We start from the raw sequence: 24,666 nt of genomic DNA on the forward strand, positions 1-24,666 counted from the left end.
TCAGCGCAGTCCTCTACAGTGGTGAAACCGAGACTACATGTGCCAGGCAGGAGAAAAGGCTGAACAGTTTCCACCTTCACTGTCTCAGATGTATCCTTGCCATCTCTTGGCAGGACAAGCTCACCAACTGGATGACCCTGGAGCATTCTCATTCCACCAGCATACTTACTGCTAAGCCGACAACATCTGCTCTGGCTCAGCCGCGTTCATCGGACGAATGGCAGCCACGTACACAAAGACCTTTTGTGTGGTGAACTGGTCACTGGATCATGACCACCTGGGTGTCCGTACCTCTTGCAAGCAAGTTATGAAGATGGCGGATATTGACACTGAAAACCGGCAGACAGTCTTGCTGACGGCCGTGGCCTCTGGAGGCTGACTGTTTAAAGAGGCATTGAAGAGTCAAGCAGTAATAAAAGCTCAGCTGGCTGAGAAGCGAGCCCAGAGAAAACATAGGCCAACAAATCATGCACATTCCCAGCCCACTATCTTCCTCTGCAACAAATACAGCGGAGACTGTCATGCCAGAGTGGGACTCACAAGGGGCCAATCATTTAGGACTGAGATGAGGAGAAATTACTTCACTCAAAGGGTTGTGAATCTTTGGAATTCACTGCCCCAGAGGGTTGTGGATGCTACATCGTTGAATACATTTAAGGTTGGGATAGACAGCCTTTTGGTCTCTCAAGGAATTAAGGGATATAGTGTGCAGGTGGGAAAGTGGAGTTAAAGCCCAGGATCAGCTGTGATTGTATTGGCTGGTGGCGGATCAGGCTTGCATGATCTTCTCCTGTTCTTATTTCTTATGTTTCCTCCATTGATCGCACTTTAAATGGTCTTCATTAGCAGTAAATCACCTTGAGATGTACTGAGGTGATGAAATGTGCAAGTCCTGAAATGCTGGAAGTGCTTCCGCCCCCACATCCCAATGATTTCTGTCTGGCGTGTAACTGACACAATTGCTGGGCGTTGTGCCCCTTTGCACCCTACCTCATGCAAGTGCCTACCATTCATGTGTCAGCCCAGATGTTGACTGTTGGCCGGTAGTTTGGTTGTGAGAAGTATCACCGTCTCACTCGTGCACTTGCAACAGAGGATGTTAAATAGTGGAAACTGCGATTGGTTTTCTGATCCCTCAGCCTGCCATCCTGAACCTAATATATTGCCCCTCTCATCTGTCTCATTCATTGAATTACTGAGCCAGCCAGGAGCATGAGAAACCTCAGATTTACATATTGGATTGACATCAAGAATCTTTTAGCCCAATTCAGGAGCCTGGCCTGTTTTAAAGGTTGTTGGAGCTTCTTCACCTGTTGTTGGGGTGAACTTCTGATTGAGGGTGTGTGGTGAAGTATCTGCTGCAGTTCCTAAAAGTTACAAATGATGGCCTTAAATTCCTCCATTTCCACTGGTGGTGGGCAGCAGCATTTCAAATTCTGGGCCTGTTTTAATTTTTAAAACCTTAATTCAACAGATTTCCTTTGGCGGAGGGTCATGAATAACATTGAAACCAGTTGTTATGGTAACAGGTGTAAGGTGACATTGGAATGTAACAAAATAATGGATCAGAAATACCTGAATAGTTGGAATAAAAGTTCTCACTGAAGGCCACTCCAATCATAATCTGAAGGAATCAGTCATTGAGGACTGGGCTGGTGTTCCTACAGGCAGTGATTTAAAAAACAGGCAGTGATTAAAAAACCTCCAATGGCCCACCTCCATCCCTGCCCCGGCTCATCAGCTCAAACTCTCATTCATGCCTTTGATATCTATGGACTTTGTTATTCCAACGCTCTCTGGCTGGCCTCCCAATTTGCACCCTCTGTAGACTTGAGCCCATCCAAAGCTCTGCTGTCCATATCTAACTTGCACCATGTCCTGATCACCAGTACCCCTGAGCTCGCTGACATGCATTGGCTCTCAGTTCAGAAGCCTATCATTTTCAATTTGCATCCTTGATTTCAACTCTCTCAATGGCCTCGTCCCCTTCCCTATCTCCGTAATTTTCATCGTTCCACCATTGGAGACCATATCTTCAGCTGCCTTGGCCTAAGCTTTGGAATTTCCTCTCGGCTTTGCACAGTGTTTGCTAAGCTAGCTGCTCTTGGATTCTGCGGCTGTTGTTGTGCTGCTGTCAGCGCTTTGGTTGGATGAAAAATATCATCTTTATGAAGCTGGGGATTTGTTTCCATAGTTCTGTTTGATATTTCTGGCATTGTAATTATAATATTTTCCTGTTTGCTTTACACTCAACTGTAGCAAGCCCAAGACAAAAAAGGGAAAGAGGTGCCTTGAGAAGAAAGACCCCAAGGTCATTGAGAATACTAAGAATGCCATGCTCATCAAGGGAGGCAACACCAGTGAAACTGTGACTCAAGCTCTAAGAGATATTGTGAGTTTAATATTGCATATTATCTGTATTATTTTCCATTTGTTTACCAAGGTGACAAGGTTGCATTGATGTGTCCCAATTGTTGGTACTTGCTATCCAGTATTTCCATTGAGACCAGGACTTGCAGTGCTGAAGAATGGAATTGTCCACCCAGTGTTGGCACTGAGCAGTCCTGGTAACTATTACATAATATTCAGAGTAAACCTCCTTCCTACCAGCCCCAAAATATTCCTGCTGAACATTTATATTTCCTACTCCAGCAATCTGTTACGGTTTTTCACGTGGATTTTGTTTTAGTGGGGAATTATCTCTACTCAGTTGAAATTGTCCAAACTCGTTTTGTACAGAACCACTGGAACAAACAACGGAGAATTTTACCCCGTCACTCTAAGCTAGCTTCTAACCTGTTTCTTAAAGTTGGCAAATTTAAGTTTTATTTATTCTTTCATGGGATGTGGGTGTCACTGTTGCATCATTTGTTGCCCATCCCTAATTGCCCTTGAACTGAGTGGCTTGCGTGACCACTTCAGAAGGCAGTTAAGAGTTAACCACATTGCCGTGGGCCTGGAGTCATATGTAGGCCAGACCAGGTAAGGATGGCAGATTTTCTTCCCTAAAGGGCATTAGTGAATTAGATGGGTTTCTATGACAATCAATTATAATTTCATGAAACTATCATTGTCACCATTACTGAAAGCAGCTTTCAGTTCCAGATTTTAAAAAATTATTTATTGAATTTTAATTCCACCAGCTGCTGTGGTGAGATATTTGAACCCATATCCCCAGAGCATTAGCTGGGCCTCTAGATTACTAGCCCAGTGACATTATCACTATGCACCCATCTCTCTCCACGCGACCTCCCCCCACCCCCCGCACAAATTTAAGTTCAGAGGGAAACTCTTTCGAGTTATCAACAGTCACAGATTGCAACCCTTTCGAGTACAATCACAGTTCTTGGTTTCCGGGAGTGGGACATGAACCCACAACCCTCTGATTCAAAGGCGAGGGTGCTATGGACTGAGCCACAGCTGACACCTCAGTTCAGAGGGAAACTCTTTCGAGTTATCAACAGTCACAGATTGCAACTCTTTTGAGTACAATCACAGTTCTTGGTTTTTTTCCAGGAGTGGGACATGAACCCACAACCCTCTGATTCAAAGGCGAGGGTGCTATGAACTGAGCCACAGCTGACACCTCAGTTCAGAGGGAAACTCTTTCGAGTTATCGACAGTCACAGATTGCAACCCTTTCGACTACAATCACAGTTCTTGGTTTCCGGGAGTGGGACATGAACCCACAACCCTCTGATTCAAAGGCGAGGGTGCTATGGACTGAGCCACAGCTGACACCTCAGTTCAGAGGGAAACTCTTTCGAGTTACCAACAGTCACAGATTGCAACTCTTTCGAGTACAGTCACAGTACTTGGTTTCCGGGAGTGGGACATGAACCCACAACCCTCTGATTCAAAGGCGAGGGTGCTATGAACTGAGCCACAGCTGATATGCACAAGAGGTCAGAATTTGCTAATCACTGCGTGATTCTCTAGCCAGAACAGTCAGCTACTAATATTGCAATCTAGCCATTTGTTTAGTTCATGAGTGGCTGGGGATATTCTGACATTTTATTTTGCTCTTTTTTTCATGCGTAGAAAAATACCTGTCCTCTAATTGAAAATCTTTGCTTTGTTAAATATGTCACTGAAGTTTTACTGGCCTTTTATCGTATTTAACTAGAATTCTTGGTGTTTTGTTAAATACAATAATTCCCACATTATTTTTTTTAAAACTTGGAGGTGTTTGGGCCCCATTTTCTGCTAAGATTTTTAAGTTTTATAATTGGAAATTGTCTCCTTTATTACTGTCAACCTGGGCCATTTTGTGCTGACTTGAAATTTGACATTAGGCCTAACATGACAAGTATGACAATTCAGGCTACAAGAGATTTAAAGAGAGTCGGTGGGTTTAAATGGTGAGCTGTAAGCAGTTTCAGAATTTATACTGACCTTCCTGTTCTTTTCTTTGCAGTATTCCCTAAAGAAACCAAATGCAGTTCTCTATAAGAAGTAAGTATTATTAACGAGCTGGTGCATTTCAGTGTTCTGCAGTACCCTGTGTTGAGCCCAGGCAAGCTATTCAACTGTGCGTGGATCCTATCTTCAAGCAACATTCATTGGTGCACTTTCTAGCAGGCTTCACCAAATGGCAAATGTGAATAGGCAATGCAGTTGAGAATTTTTCCCCACACCTTTACCCAGGAACTCTCAGATCTATTTTGTTGCCTCAGTCCATTTTGACATCCACCACTGATCAGGGATCAAATTGGAGTAAAAGCAAAATACTGCAGATGCTGGAAATCTGAAATAATAAGAGAAAATGCTGGAAAATCTCATCAGGCCTGGCAACATCCGTGGAGAGAGAGAAACAGAGTTAGCATTTTGAGTCCAATCTGAGATTTCGGAACAGCAAAATTGGAGTTCTTGCAGTGTAACCTTGCTTTTGTTACTGTCTGTCACACACTCTGCCCAATCGAAGTTCTATTCATTAGTGTAGAAGACCTGGTTATATTAAGGAAGCTTTCTTTACCCCAGTGAATAAACAGCTAAACATAATCAGTGGTGTTGAGTCATACAGACTAGAATGGTCCAAGCTGATCTGATTGAGGTTAGAGAGTGGGGAGGAAACCAAACTATTGCATTCAAATTGAAAAACATAAGAGGTTAAAAACTTAGTGGATGCTATAATTGAAGCTGGAATAGATTTATAAAAGTTTCTAATTGTGAGGGTAATAATGAGGTATCTGAGATTTCAGATTGGAATACATTTGGGTTAAATTCGGTAGTCTGCGGAAATGTAAATTTAGGGTGCCGGTTTTATCGTCTTGCCTCAGTTGGCTTGGGGTCAGAAGCTTGTGGGCTAGAAGTATATACCAGAGCTTGAGCTGATATTCAGGAGGACAATGCTTTACAACCCTGAGGTAATGTTGCACTGTCAAAAGACACATCCTTCAGAAATAAGACATGAAAAACACCGAGGCACTATCCAAGGAAGCAGTTTTTCTGATGTCCTGCTCGCCATTCCTCCCTCAAACAGCATCACCAAGAAACACGTTGACTGGCAATTCATTCCTTGCTGTTTAGAATGGGTGCTGCATGTGTGCTAATAACAGCTCACTTCAAGCATTGTGAGAAATTTTGACACATTTTGGTACCCTACAGTGTGAATTTAATGCAGGCTTATTATTACTAAACCTATTTTGGGTCCACCACTAAAAGCTACGAGAAGCTTCAACAGAAAAATGAATGATTTTTAAGGGAACCTGAAAAATTTTGTTTCTAAATTCCATTTCCTTTCTAACCAGGAAAAATATTACTCGGCCCTTTGAAGATCAGACATCAGTGGTGAGTAATCAGATTTCAAAGCATAACATTTGAATACTGCAGACTGCAGTTTATTTTAGCTTTATGGTTTTATCCTGCTTTTGTGACACAATAATTGAGTTTGATCATTGAGCACTTTTGAAATGCTATCATTAACGTTCGCACTGCTAATATTTTTCTGATGGTGATGTGAGATGTGAGGCACTACAGAGCGGCAACTAGTGAGACTGCAACTGTGTATATTATTCATATTGAGGGAAGATTTTATTGTGTGGGGACGAGTAAATGAAAAGTAATTTAAAACCTCCCTCTGCCTGCTGAAGTAAATCTAATTTCAGTATACCGCCTGGAGAACTAACACTTGATCAGAGCCAATGCTGTCAATTTAAGACATGGGGGATAAATTTCAATTTTGGCAATATTTGCATATGGCCTTGTTTAACCCAAGTGAGAGGCTGGGGTGGCGTTGAAATCAGTGCCAAGGGAGCAGACTTTGCTGCGGGCATAGCAAACCATAGTTTTGGCCTTCCTGCTGCTCGACTGAAGGAAGTTGTGACTCAGCTAAGACTTGATGTTGGATAAGCAGTCCGACGACACAAAGGCAGTCAGAAGGTCAAGAAACATGGTGGAGAGCTGGGTGTAATCAGCCAACTATGGAAGCTGACCTTATGTCTGCAGATGGTATCTAGAGGTGCTGAGAACAACTGGAGTGCCCGGTCATTGCCCTGACTGAGATCAACTCATTCTGCTTACACCAGTGACTGAACCTTAGAGCCTCTGTCCTACATTAAACAGTGTTACAGCATAAGATGCATTTACTGGCAGATCTGGTAGGAGGAATCCGTTTAGTAACCATGTATTGCTGACACAGTTACTTCAGAATTAACTGCTAAAGAGAATAGTTCAGGGATGCTGGCCCCTTAATGGAGACATGATTGATCTGTTGCTGATTTCAGCAAAGCACTATTGCTACCCTGCCTCCACAATGGTGTGGTACATGAAACAAAGGAACACTTTCCACTACCTGTAGAAATTTTTTTTTTAAGTTGCCGATGAATTTCAAAAGGACGATAGTATTGCATATTTTCAGTCTCTGAGATGGCGTTTGTAATAGTCGTCTTCCTCTGAATTCCTTTTGTACTAACAGGAATTTTTTTCGAAGAGGTCTGATTGTTCTTTGTTCATCTTTGGTTCTCACAATAAGAAGCGACCGCACAATTTGATAATAGGTAAGATTGCTGAGTTGTTTTTGCAGTTCTGGTTAATCGCATTTACAATGCATGTTGCATCCGTATCATCAGACAGTGCACCTAGCACTTCATCATTGAAATAAACCTTGAAGTTTACAAGAAATTAACACTGCCACCTGATCTCAGCAATTGATTGCTGCTGCAATTACCTGGATGTGCCTACTTCGAGCCGACCCTTAAAGAGAGAGGCCAGGTTGGCAGCTGAACATCACAACTATGTTCCAGAGATGAGACTCCCTGTCGGCCATTCCGAGGGAGATCTTGGTTCATGTTTTGTGGAGACCCTTTGATCAATCACTTACAGAACCAGAAACCACTATACCTATACACGTGAAGCCTGTCTGCTTAAATTTCATGTAATTACACTGCTCATCCTTCCCTTTCTGCAATTTTCCACCTTTGTCAAATTCCCTTAATGGAAGTTTTGTTTTTGACAATTCAGCCTGAACTCCGGCAGAGCAGGTTTAGGACTTCAAGGACAGTGATCTCCAGATTATTTGTTCAGTTACAAGTTAGAATAGAAAACAACAGAAAGAATAGAGAGTTGAATACGCAGCTGAACAGGTGGTGATTGCCTTTTGTATGGGCAACTGATGGCCGTTCCAGGGAAGATTGGTGCTAATCCACAAGGATGAGAGCTAATGAACTGAATTGGAATATAAGCATATTGGCTTATAAGTTTCCATGTTCCACGTCCCTTTAGTCCTCTTTCATTTGACCATATCTTTGCCTGTTTTTAGATGCTTCAATCAGTAATTCCAGTCGTGCGCTGCACTGGAACTCATTTACCTCCCTTGCTTTTTCCTTTCTGCAAACTTCAGGTTTTAGCATTTGAACTTGTCAGTCGCCGATAAGCTTACTTCCCTACTCATCTCTGTCTCAACCCTGGTGTTTTGTCTCTTAAATCTTGGTTTCTCAAAAAGAAATGCAGAGCCATGAATAATTCACAAATGCAGTTTCTGTCTTCCCTTCCTCTCAACTGTTGTTGGGAAGGGAGTTGATTTGTTTCAGTGAGAAAGAACTAAATATACGTTTAGAAAACATTGACTGCAGTAATATTAGTTGATACGAGTCCCTATATTTGTATTGTGATGTTTAGGAGTGGGCTGAGAGACAGGTTGGGTAGAATTTATAAAATATAGAAACAGCTGAGTACTATTCACCTGAGTTCCTGGTTACAAGCATCCTGTTCTTTAAAACTGAACATCGCCTGTTTTAGATTAAAGATTTGTTAGGCGATTTAAATGCACATTAAGGAATCCAGATACAAGATTTAAGATCTCAACTCTAAACACCGCTGTAAGCACAGGGCACTTTCAATTTGTTTTATGGATGGATTTTATGATCAGGGACTCCCCTTGCACTGATGTATTTTAAGAGAAAACATTGTTGAGAGACAGAATTGCCTTTTTGTTTTTGTGTACACTTTTATCAGTGGTTTTGTTGAACGATTTGTGAGGAACAAGAGATGCAAAGAATCACCTGTGTAACCTAGTTGGCCTGCTGTTTATAGCAGGACTGCACTGCATATTTCCTATTTTATTTACAGGAGAACGTTATTACATTTCATACAGTTTGTATATTTACATGTGAATGTTTGAGCACGATAAAGTATTTCTGTTAGTAATTCATTGTTCTCCCTCTTTGCAGGCCGCATGTTTGATTACCATGTTCTGGATATGATCGAGCTAGGAATTGAAAAGTTTAATGGTTTGAGAGATTTTAAGGTATTGCTTTATAAGCAAAATAAGGATTTGCATTTTGAATTCTCTGATGCACTGATTGAAGCAATACAGCGGAAATACATTTTCCCAATCTTTGCTATTCACTTACTTTTCCAGAACAGTAAATCTGCAGAGGGATCCAAGCCGATGTTGGTTTTTGCCGGAGATTCCTTTGAAATAGATAGTGATCTTAAAAGATTGAAAAATCTCCTTATTGGTAAGTCTGCCTACATAACCATTACTGCGCTTCAAAAGTAATTAGCTGGCATTGAAATGTTTTAAGATGTCATGAGAATGTGATAAGGCACTGTATAAATAGGAGCTCTTAGATGGATCTGGCTGTGTTCTTATCAGGCAACGTGCATATTTAAAGGATCACTTTTCAGGTTTTGGCAGATTAACAGACCAGTGTCCTGTGCCATTGAGTGATTGGACATGGATTCAAATATGAGATTCTGCTTTATAATGAGGTGTCTGTCTACCAGTGAGGAAATGAGGAAGTGACCAAGTATCTACATCTTCACAGAGAAAGAGAATCAAAGGATTTTACTTGTATGTATTTCGGTAGTCTGCTGAGGAACTATGAGGAGAGCAAGTAGTCTGTGTGCCTAACTGTGTGCTGCAGAATGATGTGTAGCTTAGAGAAATGGTAATGGGGAGGGTGGAAGAAGGAGGAACGAGAATATGAGTGTGTGTTCTGTATCTACTGATGCAGCTAGCTAAAACTGGGCCTTGTACATTTGAACCGATGGATAACCCAAACCAATGGTTAAGTAACATAGAATTGCTAAGCTGAAGATATACTTGAGCTTCCTGTTATATTTTTATTTCGAGCATCCTTCTAAATCCGATGCAGTTTGACATTTTAGAGTTGGGTACTTGTTGATTGATGCATTTGATTTCTTTCAATGCACGTCGTAGATTTCTTCCGAGGACCCACAGTGCCAAACATTCGTTTAGGTGGCTTGGAAATTGTTCTGCATTTCACGGCTTTGGGTGGAAAGATCTTCATGCGAAGCTATAAGTGAGTTGTCTGCAGCATGTTTCCTATTTATCTTTTTCAAAAGTGACCACACAGCTCTGCTTCTTGAACACCAGGTCTATATTTAGCCTGCCCACTAAAGATGCTTGCCTATTGTGCATTGTCTTTGGGTTTATTCACATGGCCGAGGAGAATCCAAAGCAGTTTTAGATTCTTCAGTGTTGATGTTCCCTATCTGGCTTGACTGGGCAATGAATGCTGGTGGAGAAAATTACACTCCGACTTGAAGATGCACTTGCAGATTTAAACACAACCCAGTCTGATGGGGTGAACCTCTTACACTGCCACGGGTTCTAACTGAGATTACTATGAATGATCTCGGCTCATTTTGTAATGAGCTTGATCCTGCGTTGCAGAATTGCCTGTACTTTAACAAAGGTTTGGTTAAGTCTAATAAATGTAGATTGCTAATGTAGGGTGATTCTATGTGGAATATCACATTGGTGTTTATGGGATGTTGTTGATTCGAAGTGTAAACTCCAGTACTGGGGCAGACTCCGGGGCGAATTTAACTTCAGAGTTCTTGGTGCGAACAAAATTGAAAAATCTCTCATACCCTCCGCAAGCCTGAATTCTGATACTGGGGGACAGGGGTTGGGTACAACAAGCAATAAAACGGCTGCAAAGTAATCTCAAAATGTTGCAATTAGCTGGTTGATTCAAAACCTACTTGGAACAGGTTTTAATGGATATCGGAAGACAGCACACCGTCGTGCTGTGTCAACAGAATTTGAACTGCAGCGAACTTCAAGAACTCCTTGTATTATGGGGGTACACAGCAAGCTAATGAATAGCTTTATTTTTGGGGGATGCTGGGAGTGGGATGGGTGAGGTTGGGTTTGGTTTATTTCTTGAGGTGTTATGGCACTTCTGCAAACATTAAATCTGAGTTATCCGCTACTTTCAGGATTCAGACAATGCAAACCCGATACCTGCTAGAGGGGGCATTTCCACCTTGCATTATGAGTTCATGCTTGCTTGTTTTCATTTGCTGCCTGATTCAACTCCTAATCAAAGACACAGTAAATAAATTTGAATTTAATAAGTCTGGAAACATGAGGGAACCAACAAGAAGGAAAAACATATTTGACCTCATCCTCACCAACCTACCTGCTGCAGATGCATCTGTCCATGACAGTATCGGTAGGAATGACCACTGCACAGTCCTACTGGAGACGAAGTCCCATCTTCACATTGAGGATACCCTTCATCGTGTCGTGTGGCAATACCACCGTGCTAAATGGGATAGATTTCGAACAGATCTAGCGACTCAAGACTGGGCATCCATGAGGCACTGTGGGCCATCAGCAGCAGCAGAATTGTACTCAATGACAATCTGTAACCTCATGGCCTGGCATACCCCCTACTCTACCATTGCCGTCAAGTCAGGGGATCAACCCTGGTTCAATGAAGAGTGCAGGAGGGAATGTCAGGAGCAGCACCAGGCATACCTAAAAATGAGGCATCAACCTGGTGAAGCTATAACACAGGACTTGCGTGCCAAATAGCATAAGCAGCAAGTGATAGACAAAGCTAAGCGATCCCACAACCAATTGGTCAGATCTAAGCTCTGTAGCCCTGCCACATCCAGTCGTGAATGGTGGTGGACAATTAAACAACTCGTTGAAGGAGGAGGCTCCACAAATATCCCCATCCTCAATGATGGGGGAGCCCAGTACATCAGTGCAAAAGATAAGGCTGAAGCATTTGCTACAATCTTCAGCCAGAAGTGCCAAGTGGATGATCCATCTCGGCCCCCTCCGGAGGTCTCCAGCATCACAGATGCCAGTCTTCAGCCAATTCGATTCACTCCACATGATATCAAGGAATGGCTGAAGGCTGCGGGCCCTGACAATATTCTGGCAGAAGTACTGAAGACCTGTGCTCCAGAACTTGCCGGGCCCCTAGCCAAGCTGTTCCAACTTCCAAGTACAACAACACCTCCCGGCTATGTGGAAAATTGCCCAGGTATATCCTGTACACAAAACGCAGGCCAAATCCAACCTGGCCAATTACCGCCCCATCAGTCTACTCTCGATCATAAGTAAAGTAATGGAAGGGGTCAACAACAGTGCTATCAAGCGGCACTTGCTTAGTAATAACCTCACTGATGCCCCGTTTGGGTTCCGCCAGGGCCACTCAGCTCCTGACCTCATTACAGCCATGGTTCAAACATAGACAAAAGAGCTGAACTCCTGAGGCGAGGTGAGAGTGACTGGTGAGGTGAGAGTCATACCTAGCATAAAGGCAGATGGTGATGCGAGAGTGGCTGCCCTTGACATCAAGGCAGCATTTGACAGAGTGTGGCATCAAGGAGTCCGAGCAAAACTGGAGTCAATGGCAAGCAGGGGTAAAATTCTCCACTGGTTGGAGACAAAAGAAGATGGTTGTGTTGTTGGAGGTCAATCATCTCAGCTCCAGGACATCACTACAGGGGTTCCTCAGGTTAGTGTCCTCGGCCCAACCATCTTCAGTGGCTTCATCAATGACCTTCCTTCCATCATAAGGTCAGAAGTGGGGATTCGCTGATGATTGCACAATGTTCAGTACCATTCGTGACTCCTCAGATACTGAAGCAGTCCATGTCCAAATGCACCAAGACCTGGACAATATCAAGGCTTGGCCTGACAAGTGGCAAGTAACATTCGCGCTACACAAGTGTCAGGCAATGACCATCTCCAACAAGAGAGAATCCAACCATCGTCCCTTGATGTTCAATGGCATTACCATCACTGAATCCCTCACTATCAACATCCTGGGGGCTACCATTGACCTGGATTGGACTAGCCATATAAATACTGTGGCTACAAGAGCAGGTCAGAGGCTAGGAATCCTGCAATGAGTAACTCACCTCCTGACTCCCCAAAGCCTGTCCACCATCTACAAGGCACAAGTCAGGAGTGTGATGGAATACTCCCCACTTGCCTGGATGCGTGTAGCTCCCACAACACTCAAGAAGCTTGACACCGTCCAGGACAAAGCAGCCTGCTTGATTGGCATTGCATCCACAAACATTCACTCCCTCCACCAACGACGCATAGTAACAGCAGTGTGTACCATCTACAAGATGCACTGCAAGAATTTACCTAGGCTCCTTCGACAGCACCTTCCAAACCTGCGACCACAACCATCTAGAAGGACAAGAGCAGCAAATCGATGTGAACACCACCACCTGGAAGTTCCCCTCCAAGTCACTCACCATCCTGACTTGGAAATATATCTCCTTTCCTTCACTGTCGCTGGGTCAAAATCCTGGAACTCCCTTCCCAACAGCACTGTGGGTGTACCTACACCACCTGGACTGCAGCGGTTCAAGAAGGCAGCTCACCACCGCATTCTCAAGGGTAACTAGGGATAGGCAATAAATGCTGGCCCAGCCAGTGAAGCCCACGTCCCATGAATTAATAAATAAAACTAAATGAATTTAAGCCCAATGTAAACATATCTTTAGAGGGGACCTGGAGTCTGACATGTAAGAAAGCCCAAGATGTCAGAGCACTTGTAGCTTACAGTTAAATAACAAACAGTAGTCTAGGAGAGACAGGCAGAAAATGCTGGAAATACTCAATAGACCAGGCAGCATCTGTACAAGGATAGTTAATGTCATCAACCTGAAACGGTGACTCTGTTTCTCTCTCCACAGATGCTGCCAGACCTGCGATTTTGCAACATTTTCTGTTTTCATTTCAGACTTCCAGCCTCTGCAGCTTTTTGCTTCTATTCTAAACTGAGCTAGTTGTACCATGCCCAACTAGGGGATAAACTTTCATTGATTGCATTTGTTTGATGTAGAAGTTTGCGAGATTGATGTCTAAATTAAGCATGCTGGCACTTTATTAAAGCCCTGTACCAAGGTAATGTTTCATCTGTGATCAGTGAATTCTGATCTAAAGAGAGGTACGAGCAACAAAGTCCCATTATTTGAAATCTATTTCGCTTTCTACCAGTGAGACTTGAATGTTATTAAATGAGAACTTTATATCCAGTGATCACACAGGTGCTGATACTAGATTGAACTTAATCTCTGAGATGCTGTGTACAAGGATGCATGAGGGGAGGTAAATTCCTCTTGTACATAACAATGTGAACGCGACATTTGATTTCCTGTTCTGTTTTTGCAGGATGAATTTTATCCTTCAGTTTGGTAAGCGGCAGGGCTGCCTGTATAATCACAGCAATATTAAAATAGCAGTCTGTCATATTGTTTAGTGCTTGTTGTAGCCTTGCAATTAACATGGATCTTGACCAATCTGCCTTACTCACAGGGTCCTCTTGAAGAAATCTGGCTGCAGAACCCCCAGAATAGAGCTGGAAGAAATGGGACCATCCTTTAATTTTGTTCTAAGGAGAACACATTTGGCATCTGACGACCTCTACAAAAAGTCTCTTAAACAGCCCAAGGCCCTTAAGGTGACATGAGTAAACAAACATTCTTGAGTTAAGGTTCTCGGGTAGTGTTGAATTTTGGAGCATGTTTTTGTTTAAACTTCATATAACCATTAAGGAACCTGAATGCGATCATGTTAATTTGGACATTTTTAAGCATGACAAGTTGCTGCCTGTTTGATTCCACAAGGATTTCTATGGATTGGGCTGCTCCGTGTTAGACATATTGTTGCTGTCATTATAAAATGAGCTTTGATCTGATTGATCAAAGGAATTCTGACATAATACCAGGCCTCTCAGATTTTTAATATCGATGATCGGAAGAGCTTTTCACAGATATGAAAGGATAAATCTTTATATGAGATACCTAGCAAAAACTTGGTAAGATCTCAAGGCAAGTAATTTTATTCTGTGTGGGCAATGTAGCTTATTGATTTATGGTACTGGACCAACAACCCAGAGGCCGAGAATTCAGATCCCAGTGTGGCTTATTAAGAAATTTAATTTAGTAAATCTGGTCTTTTGTGGTCTGGCACCAGGTAAAATAACCATGGAAATTGTTGGCACGTCGTAAAAACCCAGTGGGTTCACTAATGTACTCGAAGGAGCAGAACCAGCCACCCCACCCACTCTGACCTATGAGTGACTCCATTCCCACACTACGTGGTTGACTCATGTCCACCAGGATGGCCAATAAGTGCAGCCTTGTCAGTGTCTCCCACATGCTAAGAGCATGTAACAACAACACTCTACTTGGGGGGAAAAATGGGCTGCTTTTGATGGATTGGGAAGTAATGTGTAAGCCAGTGTTGGAGGAGGGAGGGCACAGGTAGGAAATCAGAGGTAGACTGAGACTGAGCAAATTTCAAAGTGGGGACGGGGAAATCTTCATGTCAGTTCACTGGGGACTGTATACTTGGCAACCACCAGGGGGTGGCAGAGTACAGTGTTGTGCTTTTGAAGATGAAGAGATGCAGCACTTTTACTGAGTTGGGGTTTGTGTTGACCTCCTTGGAGATCAGTGGAGATGTTAACTTCAAAGTGGGCGTGTGAAGGAACGAAGTAAACCCAAGTTACTACTATCTTTGCTTAGCTAGGGTCTTTCAAGTTAAGGCTGCACCTCTTACAAAAAATGAGCTAAATTAATAACGAAAGAAAGACTTGCATTTATCTAGCACCTTTCATGGCCACAGGATGTCTCAACGCACTCAACAGCTAACAAAGCGCTTTTGAGAAACAGTCGCTGTTGTAATGTTGGAAAGGTTTGCACGCTGCAAGATCCTACAAACAGCAATGTTATAATGACTAGATAATCTGTTTTGTCATATTGATTGAGAGATGAGTATTGACCAGAACACAACTCCTCTGTTCCTCATCAAAATAATGCTATGGTGTTTTTTACATCCATCCAGGAGGGCAGACAGAACCTCAATTTAATGTCTCACCTGAAAAGTGGCACCTCCAACCGTAGAGCACTCAGTCACTACTGCACTGGAGTGCCAGCTTTGATTTTCGTGCTCAAGTCCCGGAATGGGATTTGAACCCACAACCTTCTGACTCGAGTGCTACCGACTAAACCACGGCTGACCTGTCAAAAGTTCTTTGAAGCAGATTTGCTTTGACCAGGATTTGACCCACGTGGGGAAGCCCATTGAATTTCGAGTCCAAACATTAACCTCTTGACTATCGCAGCTTAATTGAAAAAGTGTAGGCCACAAAACTATTTAAAATTACATCGAGTATACAGCACAGAACCCTGTAATGTTTCACTACTGACACCTGGAGTGGTCACACTTACTGCTAGGGAGGACAAAATTGTGGCTATGCTGTGAGGCAGTCAGGACTTAGGAAGAATATCGTACAGAATCATGGTCACTTGTAATGCAAGCATTAGAAAATGCCAGTGCAGATGAAAAGGTAACCTTCAGGAGAGGCTGAGAAATCTGTATGTAATTGAGTTCAAAGGTATAATGAGCAATGCCTGTTAATTTAAGGCTCTACATTTTAAACTGTTGCTGCTTTTTTCTTTCTCCAAATGTTTAAATTGCAGGTAACTGGTAAATGCAGCTTTGATTTTGTCTTTTTTTAAAAACTTCTGACCTAAAAGAGACTTTGGGATTATTGTGGAAGGAAAGCTGTTTTCTACGATTTAAGTTTTTGACGTCTTGTTTCAGGCGAAGAAGAAGAAGAATATTTCCCAAGATGTGTTTGGAACAACATATGGCCGAATCCACATGGAGAAGCAAGACCTTGGCAAACTACAGACAAGAAAAATGAAAGGACTGAAGAAGAGGAAAGGAGAGAAGGAGGTCGTACCTGATGAGGCAGAGATCAGCCCCAAGAAGGCAAAAGTTCATTAACGGGACTGCTGGTAAAAGTGAGGAATCTGGGATACGCCACCTCTACCTTCAAGTGATTGAAAACAACTGAACTTCCAGCATCAGCAAGCACCGACCAAACAAATGGTCAAATGTAATCCTGCTGACTTCTTATACCAGTCAGTGTTGATGTAAATGGCTATGTTTTTATTACTGTACAATAGACTGATGTTTACAACATTTCTGAGAGAATTAACATACGTACATATGAATTAGGAGCAGGAGGAGGCCATTTGGCCCCTCAGGCCTGCTCCACCATTTAATAAGGTCATGATTGTATCCTCCTGCCTACATCCAATAACCTTTCACCCCCTTGTTTATCAAGAATCTATCTACCTCTGCGTCAAAAATATTCAAAGACTCTGCTTCCACTGCCTTTTGAGGAAGAGAGTTCCAAAGACTCGCTACCCTTTGAGAGAAAGAATTTCTCCTCAACTCTGTCTTAATGGGCGACCCCTTATTTTTACACAGTTGACTGCTAGTTCTAGATTATCAGGCTTCCATAGGGTGACCTTTCCCATATGATTTGGAAGCTGTACTGTTTGACAAATCTGCCGTTGTAGAGTTGTTTGACCCAAGGAGGTTAACAATTAACTTCACTGGATTAAATGTAGTTTCAAACTACATTGATGCTTGCTTTGCGGTGGTAAATACTAAATTGCTATTAAGTAGTGATGAGAAGTAAACATTTAGCAAAATAAAAATCAGTTCAATTTGGAACAAATGTAAAGTTCTCAACAGCATAATCACCTTTAAAAATGATTGCTTCTGAAGCAATAAAATTATTCTTTGGATTTTGGAAAACAAAGTGCTAGTTATTAGCAAACTCACTTGGTAGTTTCATCGCTTTCCGTAGCACTTGATCTATTGGTGTCCTCAGGTTAGGAACCTCATTGTGACTTTTGCACCTGGTTTAGTCACCAAAATTCCAGTACTCTCTCACTTCCAATTTCCAGCATCTGCAGTATTTTACTTTCTGTTCAAAGGAAACCTGTCTGGCTTCCAGCAGCCCGCCACCTTCTGAACTCTGAAACTAAATGAGGATTCATGCGTTCACTCAAAATGAGAAAATAAAGTTAGAGATAGCAGGATACGAAACAAAGTAATGGATATTTTGGCCAAGGTCGGTTTGTATTCTGCATAACATTAAATATAATTTTAATTTGCCATAGAACTTATCATGTAGTTGCACATTCTTTACCTTGTTCAGATATCAGTGGTAGATTGCTTACAGGTTCCTAACACCTGCAGAGGGAATACATTGGGTTCCATGAATGAGGAAAACTTTGACTTTTCTGTTCTACCCTATTTTTCGGTTATGCAGCGCAAGATTTTGACAGTTTTGTCTGAGATGAATTTTGTATTGGTTTAAAGTTAGTGCCTCCTTTTTCCCTCCCTGTCAACTTGAATTGCTGAAATTTGGCATTTATGGTCTTACAGTGGCAGCTGTGTAACAATTCATTTTGATTATGTTTATTAATCCATTTTGTATTTTGTTGAGGCACATCTCCCAAAAGGGCCACATACAACTGTTGTCAGCCAGTCTTGTGGAAATTTGTTTTGAATATTGTGCAAGTAAAGTTTCATTTTAAAACAGAAGTTGTGATGTTTATATCCTACGTGCAGGCCAGATCAATTTTTTCTGCAGAATCTCTTGTGTACCTCACCTCCCCCACCATCAGCATAGGAAAAATCTTAAAGCCACTGCTTATTGTTGTCCACAGAGAATTGATTTGGCTACACTCCAATTTTCTTTGGGTTTGGCTTGTTATTGCATTACAATTTCCCAAAGCAGAAAATCAACTCATTCTGCAAGGTATAATTGTGGTGAGAGGGAACATTGTCTACATACAAGTGCCAGGCAATGACCATCTCCAACATGAGAGAATTTAACCATTGTCCCTTGACATTCAATAGCATTGCCATCACTGAAACCCCCACTATCAACATCCTGGGGGCTACCGTTGACCAGAAACTGAACTGGACTAGCCATATAAATACTGTGGCTATAAGAGCAGGTCAGGGAGGCCAGAATCTTACAGTGAGTAACTCACCACCTGACTCCCCAAAGCCTGTCCATCACCTACAAGGCACAAGTCAGGAGTGTGATGGAATACTCTCTACTTGTCTGGATGAGTGCAGCTCCATCAATACTAAAGAGGCTTGACACCACCCAGGATAAAGCAGCCCGCTTTATTGGCACCATATCCACAAACATTTTCCACAACTGACACACAGTGTGCACCATCTACAAGATGCACTGCAAGAACTCACCAAACCTTTGCACCTTCCAAACCCACGACTGCTACCATCTAGAAGGACAAGGGCAGCAGACACATGAGAACACCACCACCTGGAAGTTCCCCTCCAAGCCATACATCATCATGACTTGGAAATATATCACCGTTCCTTCACAGTCACTGGGTCAAAATCCTGGAAGTCCCTAACAACACTGGGTGTACCTGCACCGCATGGACTGCAGCGGTTCAAGAAGGCAGTTCAACACTGCCTTCTCAAGGGCAATTAGGGATAGGCAATAAATGCTGGCCTAGCCAGTGAAGGCTGCATCTCATGAATGAATTTAAATAAAGAGCATTGTATCCAACAAGGTGGAACTTTGCCAGGAGGAGATGGGAGGAGTGCCATGAGATAATTTCCTTATTTTTGAGTTACAGTTGCTTTCATGAACTCTAGATTACTTGGTGGCTTGTTCAAATCATGGAAATGGCTCATCTTGATGGTAAGGACTTGGGCTTAGATTTTCTGATGAGCATATTTTCAATATCGTGGGACTTCTACCTGCATTGGAGCTTTCTCCCAGCCATATTTCTGGTTCTGAGATTATTTGCATATGGTATGTCCTTCATTGAGGTGTTGGCCCAGATTGGAGGCACAGAGTAGCTGCAGATGGAGACCTGGTGATGTTTCAGCCACCAAACTGCTCGTGAGAGAAAAAAAATGTTTAACATTTTTCACATTGCTGGGCAAGGCTATGGAGGATACAAGCATTGATGTCTTGCTGATTCTTCCTCTGTGGTCCCTTTTTGGCCAGTGGGTTCTGTGCACTAACAGCCACCTCCAGTGTCCAGCATTCAATTTGACAAATGCTGGGGCAGGTTTAGCAGAAGCTGTATTTCCCTTGAATTAATTTGCATTTACCTGTGCACATAGCTGGGAGTGTTCATTACGAAAGGCAGGGCCAGAGAGAGGCATGGTGAAGTTTGCCTGGCATGTTTTTTGCTCTGTACCAACACATACCTCAAGTCTGCCAAAAAAAATTGATCATGGTGGAAAATCTAGCCTGGCGCTTTTTTTTTAACATAAAATGTTAATTTAAGGTCATCAAGCCCTTGTAATTTTGAGAAGAAACAACTGCTGGTTCCAGGCACTAATTTAATTTCACTGAGTTTTTCTTTTTTGAGACTTCCTGAAGACTTGGAACTTCAAAAGAATTCGTGTAATTCCAGAGCCAAGTCATACACTAAGCTTTCGGATAATTCACTCACTTATTTTATCTGAGCAATAATTGCTTGGATGATTTCTACATTGCCTAAAGCAGTTCAAAGTGACAGAATCACATAATCTTTACAGTGCAGAAGGCGGCCATTTGGCCCACCGAGTCTGTGCAGGCTCTCTGAAAGAGAATTCTACCTAGTCCCACTCCTCTGCCTTATCCCCGTAACCTCGCACATTCTTTTCAGATATCAATCCAATTCCCTTTTGAATACCTCAATCGAACCTGCTTCCACTACCCTCTCAGGAAGTTCATTCCAGACTCCAACCACCCTCTGGATGAAAACATTTTTCCTCACATCACTGTTACTTCTTTTTCCAATCATTTTGAATCTGTGCTCTTTAGTTTTTGATGCTCTCCTGAGTAGGAATCATTCTTGTAAACCTCCTCTGTACACTCTCTAATGCCTTCACAACTTTCCTCAAATATGGTGCCCAGAACTGGATGCAGTACTCCAGATGAGGCCTAACTAGTGTCTTATAGAAATTCAACATGATCTTCTTACTCTTGTACTCAATGCCCCTTTTAATAAAGCCTAAGATACTATCTGCTTTCTTAACTGCTCTCTCAACATACCCTGCCAACTTCAATGACTTATGTACATATACACCAAGGTCCCTCTGTTCCTTTAGAGTTTCTCCCTTTATTTTATACTTTCTCCATATTCCACCTCCATCATAGTTCATGTTTCCAATCTTTGTATCTGCAAATTTTGAAATCATGCCTGAACACTGCAGTCTAGGTCATTAATATATATTAGGAAGAGCAAGGGTCCCAACACTAACCCTGAGGAACTCCACTACAAACCTTCCTCCAATCTGAAAAACAATCATTTATCACTACTCTGTTTCCTGTCCCTCAGCCAAATTCTTATCCAAGTGCCTTTTATTCCATGACCTAGAATTTTGCTCACAAGTCTGTCAAGTGGCACTGTATCAAATGCCTTTTGAAAATCCATATACACCACATTAACAGTGTTGCCCTTGTGTTACCTCCTCAAAAAACTTAAGTAAGTTAGTTGAATGTGATTTTTCCTTAATGAATCCATGCTGGCTTTCCTTAATTATCCTGCACTTATCTAAGTGATTATTGATTTTATCCTGTACTATAGTTTCCAGAAGTTTCCCTACCACTGAGGTTAAACAGACTGGTCTGCAGTTGCCGGCTTTATCCTTACACCCCTTTTTGAACAGCGGTGTAACATTCTCAATTCTCCAGTCCTCTGGCACCTCCTCTGTGTCTAAGGAAGACTGGAAGATTATCACTAGTGCCTCTGCTATTTCCACTCTCATTTCCCTCAGTACCCTTGGATGCATCTCATCCTGTCCTGGTACCTTATCAATTTTAAGTAAAGATAGCCTTTCTAACAACTCCTCCTTCTCACTTGTAAATTACCTCCTCTCACCTCGGCCTGGGAAGCATCTTCTTCCTTTGTAAAGACAGATGCAAAGTACTCATTTAATACCTCTATTTCTCCTGCCTCCACGTGCAAGTCCCCTTTTTTTTATCCCCAATCAGCCCTACTCTTTCCTTTACCACCCTTTTATTATTTACATGCTTATAGAAGACCTTGGGATTCCTTTTTATGTTAGCTGCCAGCCTCTCTTCATGCTCTCTCCTTGCTTTTCTTATTAATTTCTTCATTTCCCCTCCGGCCCTTCTACATTCAGCCTGATTCTCCATTGTATTTTCTACCTGACATCTGTCGTATGTGCACTTCTTCCTTTTCATCTTCACCTCTATCTCTCTCGACATCCAGGGCGCTCTGGATTTATTTCTCCTACCTTTCCCCTTCAAGGGGAAACATTGACATCGCCTGCAATTACTTTTTCTTTGAAGGTGGCCCATTGTTCAGCCACCATCTTTTCTGCCAACATTTGATTCCAACTCCTTGACTCAGATGCATTCACATCTCATTAAAGTTGGCTTTCCCCCTGTGAATTATTCCTGCCCTGGATTGTTCCTTGTCCTTTTCCAAGGCCAACCTAAACCTTATGATACAATAGTCGCTGTCCCCTAAATGCTCTCCCACTGATATTTGATCCATTTGGGCCAATTCATTGCCCAGAACCAGGTCCATCAGTGCCTGCCCTCACGTTGGACTGGAAACATACTGCTGCAGAGAATGATGTTGAATACATTCCAGGAACTCTCACCCCTGTTATCCCTTTGCACTATTCCTGTCCCAGTCTATATTTGGATAATTGACATCCCCCTTTATAATTACTCTATAATTCTTGCACCTCTCTGTAATTTAAAAAATTCATTCATGGGGTGTGGGCATCGCTGGTTAGGCCAGCATTTATTGCCAATCCCTAGTTGCCCTTGAGAAGGTGGTGGTGAGCTGCCTTCTTGAACTGCTGCATTCCATATGGTGTAGGTACACCCACAGTGCTGTTAGGGAGGGAGTTCCAGGATTTTGACCCAGCGACAGTGAAGGAACGGCAATATATTTCCAAGTCAGGATGGTGAGTGACTTGGAGGGGAACTTCCAGGAAGTGGTGTTCCCATCTGTCTGCTGCCCTTGTCCTTCTAGGTGGTAGTGGTTGTGGGATTAGAGGTGCTGTCTAAGGAGGTTTGGTGAGTTCCTACAGAGCACCTTGTAGATAGTGCACACTGCTGCCACTGTGCATCAATGATGGGGGGAGTGAATTTTTGTGGATGTGGTGCCAATCATGTAGACTGCTTTGTCCTGAATGGTGTCAAGCTTCTTGAGTGTTTTGGGAGCTGCACTCATCCAGGCAAGTGGAGTGTATTCCATCACGCTCCTGACTTGTGCCTTGTTGATGGTGGACAGCCTTTGGGGAGTCAGGAGGTGAGTTACTCACCACAGGATTCCTAGCCCCAGACCTGCTCTTGTAGCCACAGTATTTATATGGCTAGTCCAGTTCAGTTTCTGGTCAATGATATCCCCCAGGATGTTGCAAATTTGTTTCTCTACATCTCTATATCCCAGTCTATGTACTACACCGATCAATGTTATTGCACCTTTTTCATTCCTTACCTCCAGCCAGAGAGATTTCATCCTTGACCCCCCTCTGGAACATCCTCTCTCTCCAGTACTGCAATGCCATCTTTAACCAATATTACAATTCCTCCCCCCACCACCCCCCAGCCCTTTTCTTCCTTTCCTGTCTCTCCTGAACACTTCGTACCCAGGAATATTTAACACCCAGTCCTGCACACTCTGTGCATTCATATACTTGCACATTAACCCTGATTTAGGGTCTTTTACTTCCCCCTTACTCTGACCCCATCTAATGATTTACTATTACTTACTCTAATTCTGTCAAACTCTCCAAATATTTGATTTACCTTGACACTACTCTCTGATATATTCTCATTATCAGTTGATACTTCACTACTTCCCACTGCCAGTTTTTCTCCTCTCTACTCTGAATTTCCCCTCAGGTTCCCATCCCCCTCCCCAGCAGCACTGGCAAACCTCCCCACGAGGACATTAATCCCAGTCCTGTTAAGGTGTAACACGTCCTTCTGGTGCAGGCCCCACCTGCCCCAGAACCGGTCCCAATGCCTCAAAAATCTAAAGCCCTCCCTCCTACTCCATTTCTCCAGACACATGTTGAACTGCTCAATTTGTCTATTCCTATGCTCACTAGCACGTGGCACTGGGTGTAATCCTGAGATTACTGCTCTTGAGGTCTTGCTTTTTAATTCCTTTCCTAACTCCCTAATATCTGCTTTCAGGACCTAATCCCTTTTCCTATCTATGCTGTTGGTCCCAATGTGGACCACAACCTCTGACTGTTCACCCTCCCCCAAAACAGTGTCCTGCAGCCGCTCTGTGACATCCTTAACCCTGGCATCACGGAAGCAACATACTATCCTGGAGTCATGTGTATGGCCTCAGAAACACCTGTCTTCTCCCCTAACTATGGAACCTCCGACATAGAAACATAGAAAATAGAAGCAGGAGCAGGTCATTCAGCCCTTCGAGCCTGCTCCGCCATTCAATGTGATCATGGCTGATCCTCTATCTCAACGCCATATTCCTGCACTCTCCCCATGCCCCTTGATGCCTTTATAGTCCAGAAATCTATCTATTTCCTTCTCAGATTTCTGGATTCTCAAGCTATAACTCTTCATCCTTCCTCCTCCCCTCCTTTGCAGCTGACCCACCTGTGTTGCCACGAACTTGGCTCTTACTACAGTCCTCTGAGGAACCATCTCGCTCACCAGTATCCAAATGGAAAATCAATTAGAAAGTGAGATAGCCTCAGGGAGTTCCTGCACTAGCTGCCTGTTTCTCCTAGTGATCCCAGTAGTCACCCATTCCCTCTCTGCCCATGTACTTAGTTGCGGTGTGACCACCTCTCTAAACGTGCTAGCCACGTAAACCTCAGCCTTGTACACCACAGTGACTCCAGCTGCTGCTCGAATCCTGCAACTCAAGTTTTTGCAGCTGGTTACACTTCCTGTAGATGTAGTCATCGAGGGCACTTTGTGCCTGCACAACTTCCCACATCCCGCAGGATGTACATTCCACAGGACCAAGCTGCACTGACACACCTTAAACTTTATATAAAGTGTTTACTACAGAATAGTATAATAAAATAACTCACCTGTCACTCACCAATTGTCT

At 42.9% G+C, this 24,666-nt stretch overlaps 1 protein-coding gene across 1 annotated transcript; it reads left to right on the plus strand.

Moving 5' to 3' along the window:
- Positions 1-2,239: 2,239 nt before the first annotated feature.
- Positions 2,240-18,148, plus strand: rpf2 (ribosome production factor 2 homolog). The gene is made up of 9 exons (XM_078542616.1): positions 2,240-2,392; positions 4,418-4,455; positions 5,751-5,790; positions 6,917-6,998; positions 8,670-8,746; positions 8,861-8,960; positions 9,665-9,767; positions 14,051-14,195; positions 16,346-18,148. The coding sequence occupies exons 1-9, from the start codon at positions 2,336-2,338 to the stop codon at positions 16,529-16,531; spliced, it is 828 nt and encodes a 275-aa protein (XP_078398742.1). The 5' UTR covers positions 2,240-2,335; the 3' UTR covers positions 16,532-18,148.
- Positions 18,149-24,666: the final 6,518 nt, after the last annotated feature.

The sequence above is a fragment of the Cetorhinus maximus genome, chromosome 5 (genome assembly GCF_964194155.1).
Source record: "Cetorhinus maximus chromosome 5, sCetMax3.hap1.1, whole genome shotgun sequence".
Taxonomy (NCBI): domain Eukaryota; kingdom Metazoa; phylum Chordata; class Chondrichthyes; order Lamniformes; family Cetorhinidae; genus Cetorhinus; species Cetorhinus maximus.

Excerpts from the sequence above, each read along its gene's own strand:
- rpf2 (XM_078542616.1), top strand. The coding sequence starts at position 2,336 with ATGCTCATCAAGGGAGGCAACACCAGTGAAACTGTGACTCAAGCTCTA. Across the intron at positions 6,999-8,669 it reads ACCGCACAATTTGATAATAG|GCCGCATGTTTGATTACCAT; the intron begins GTAAGATTGCTG and ends CCCTCTTTGCAG. Across the intron at positions 8,961-9,664 it reads ATTGAAAAATCTCCTTATTG|ATTTCTTCCGAGGACCCACA; the intron begins GTAAGTCTGCCT and ends TGCACGTCGTAG.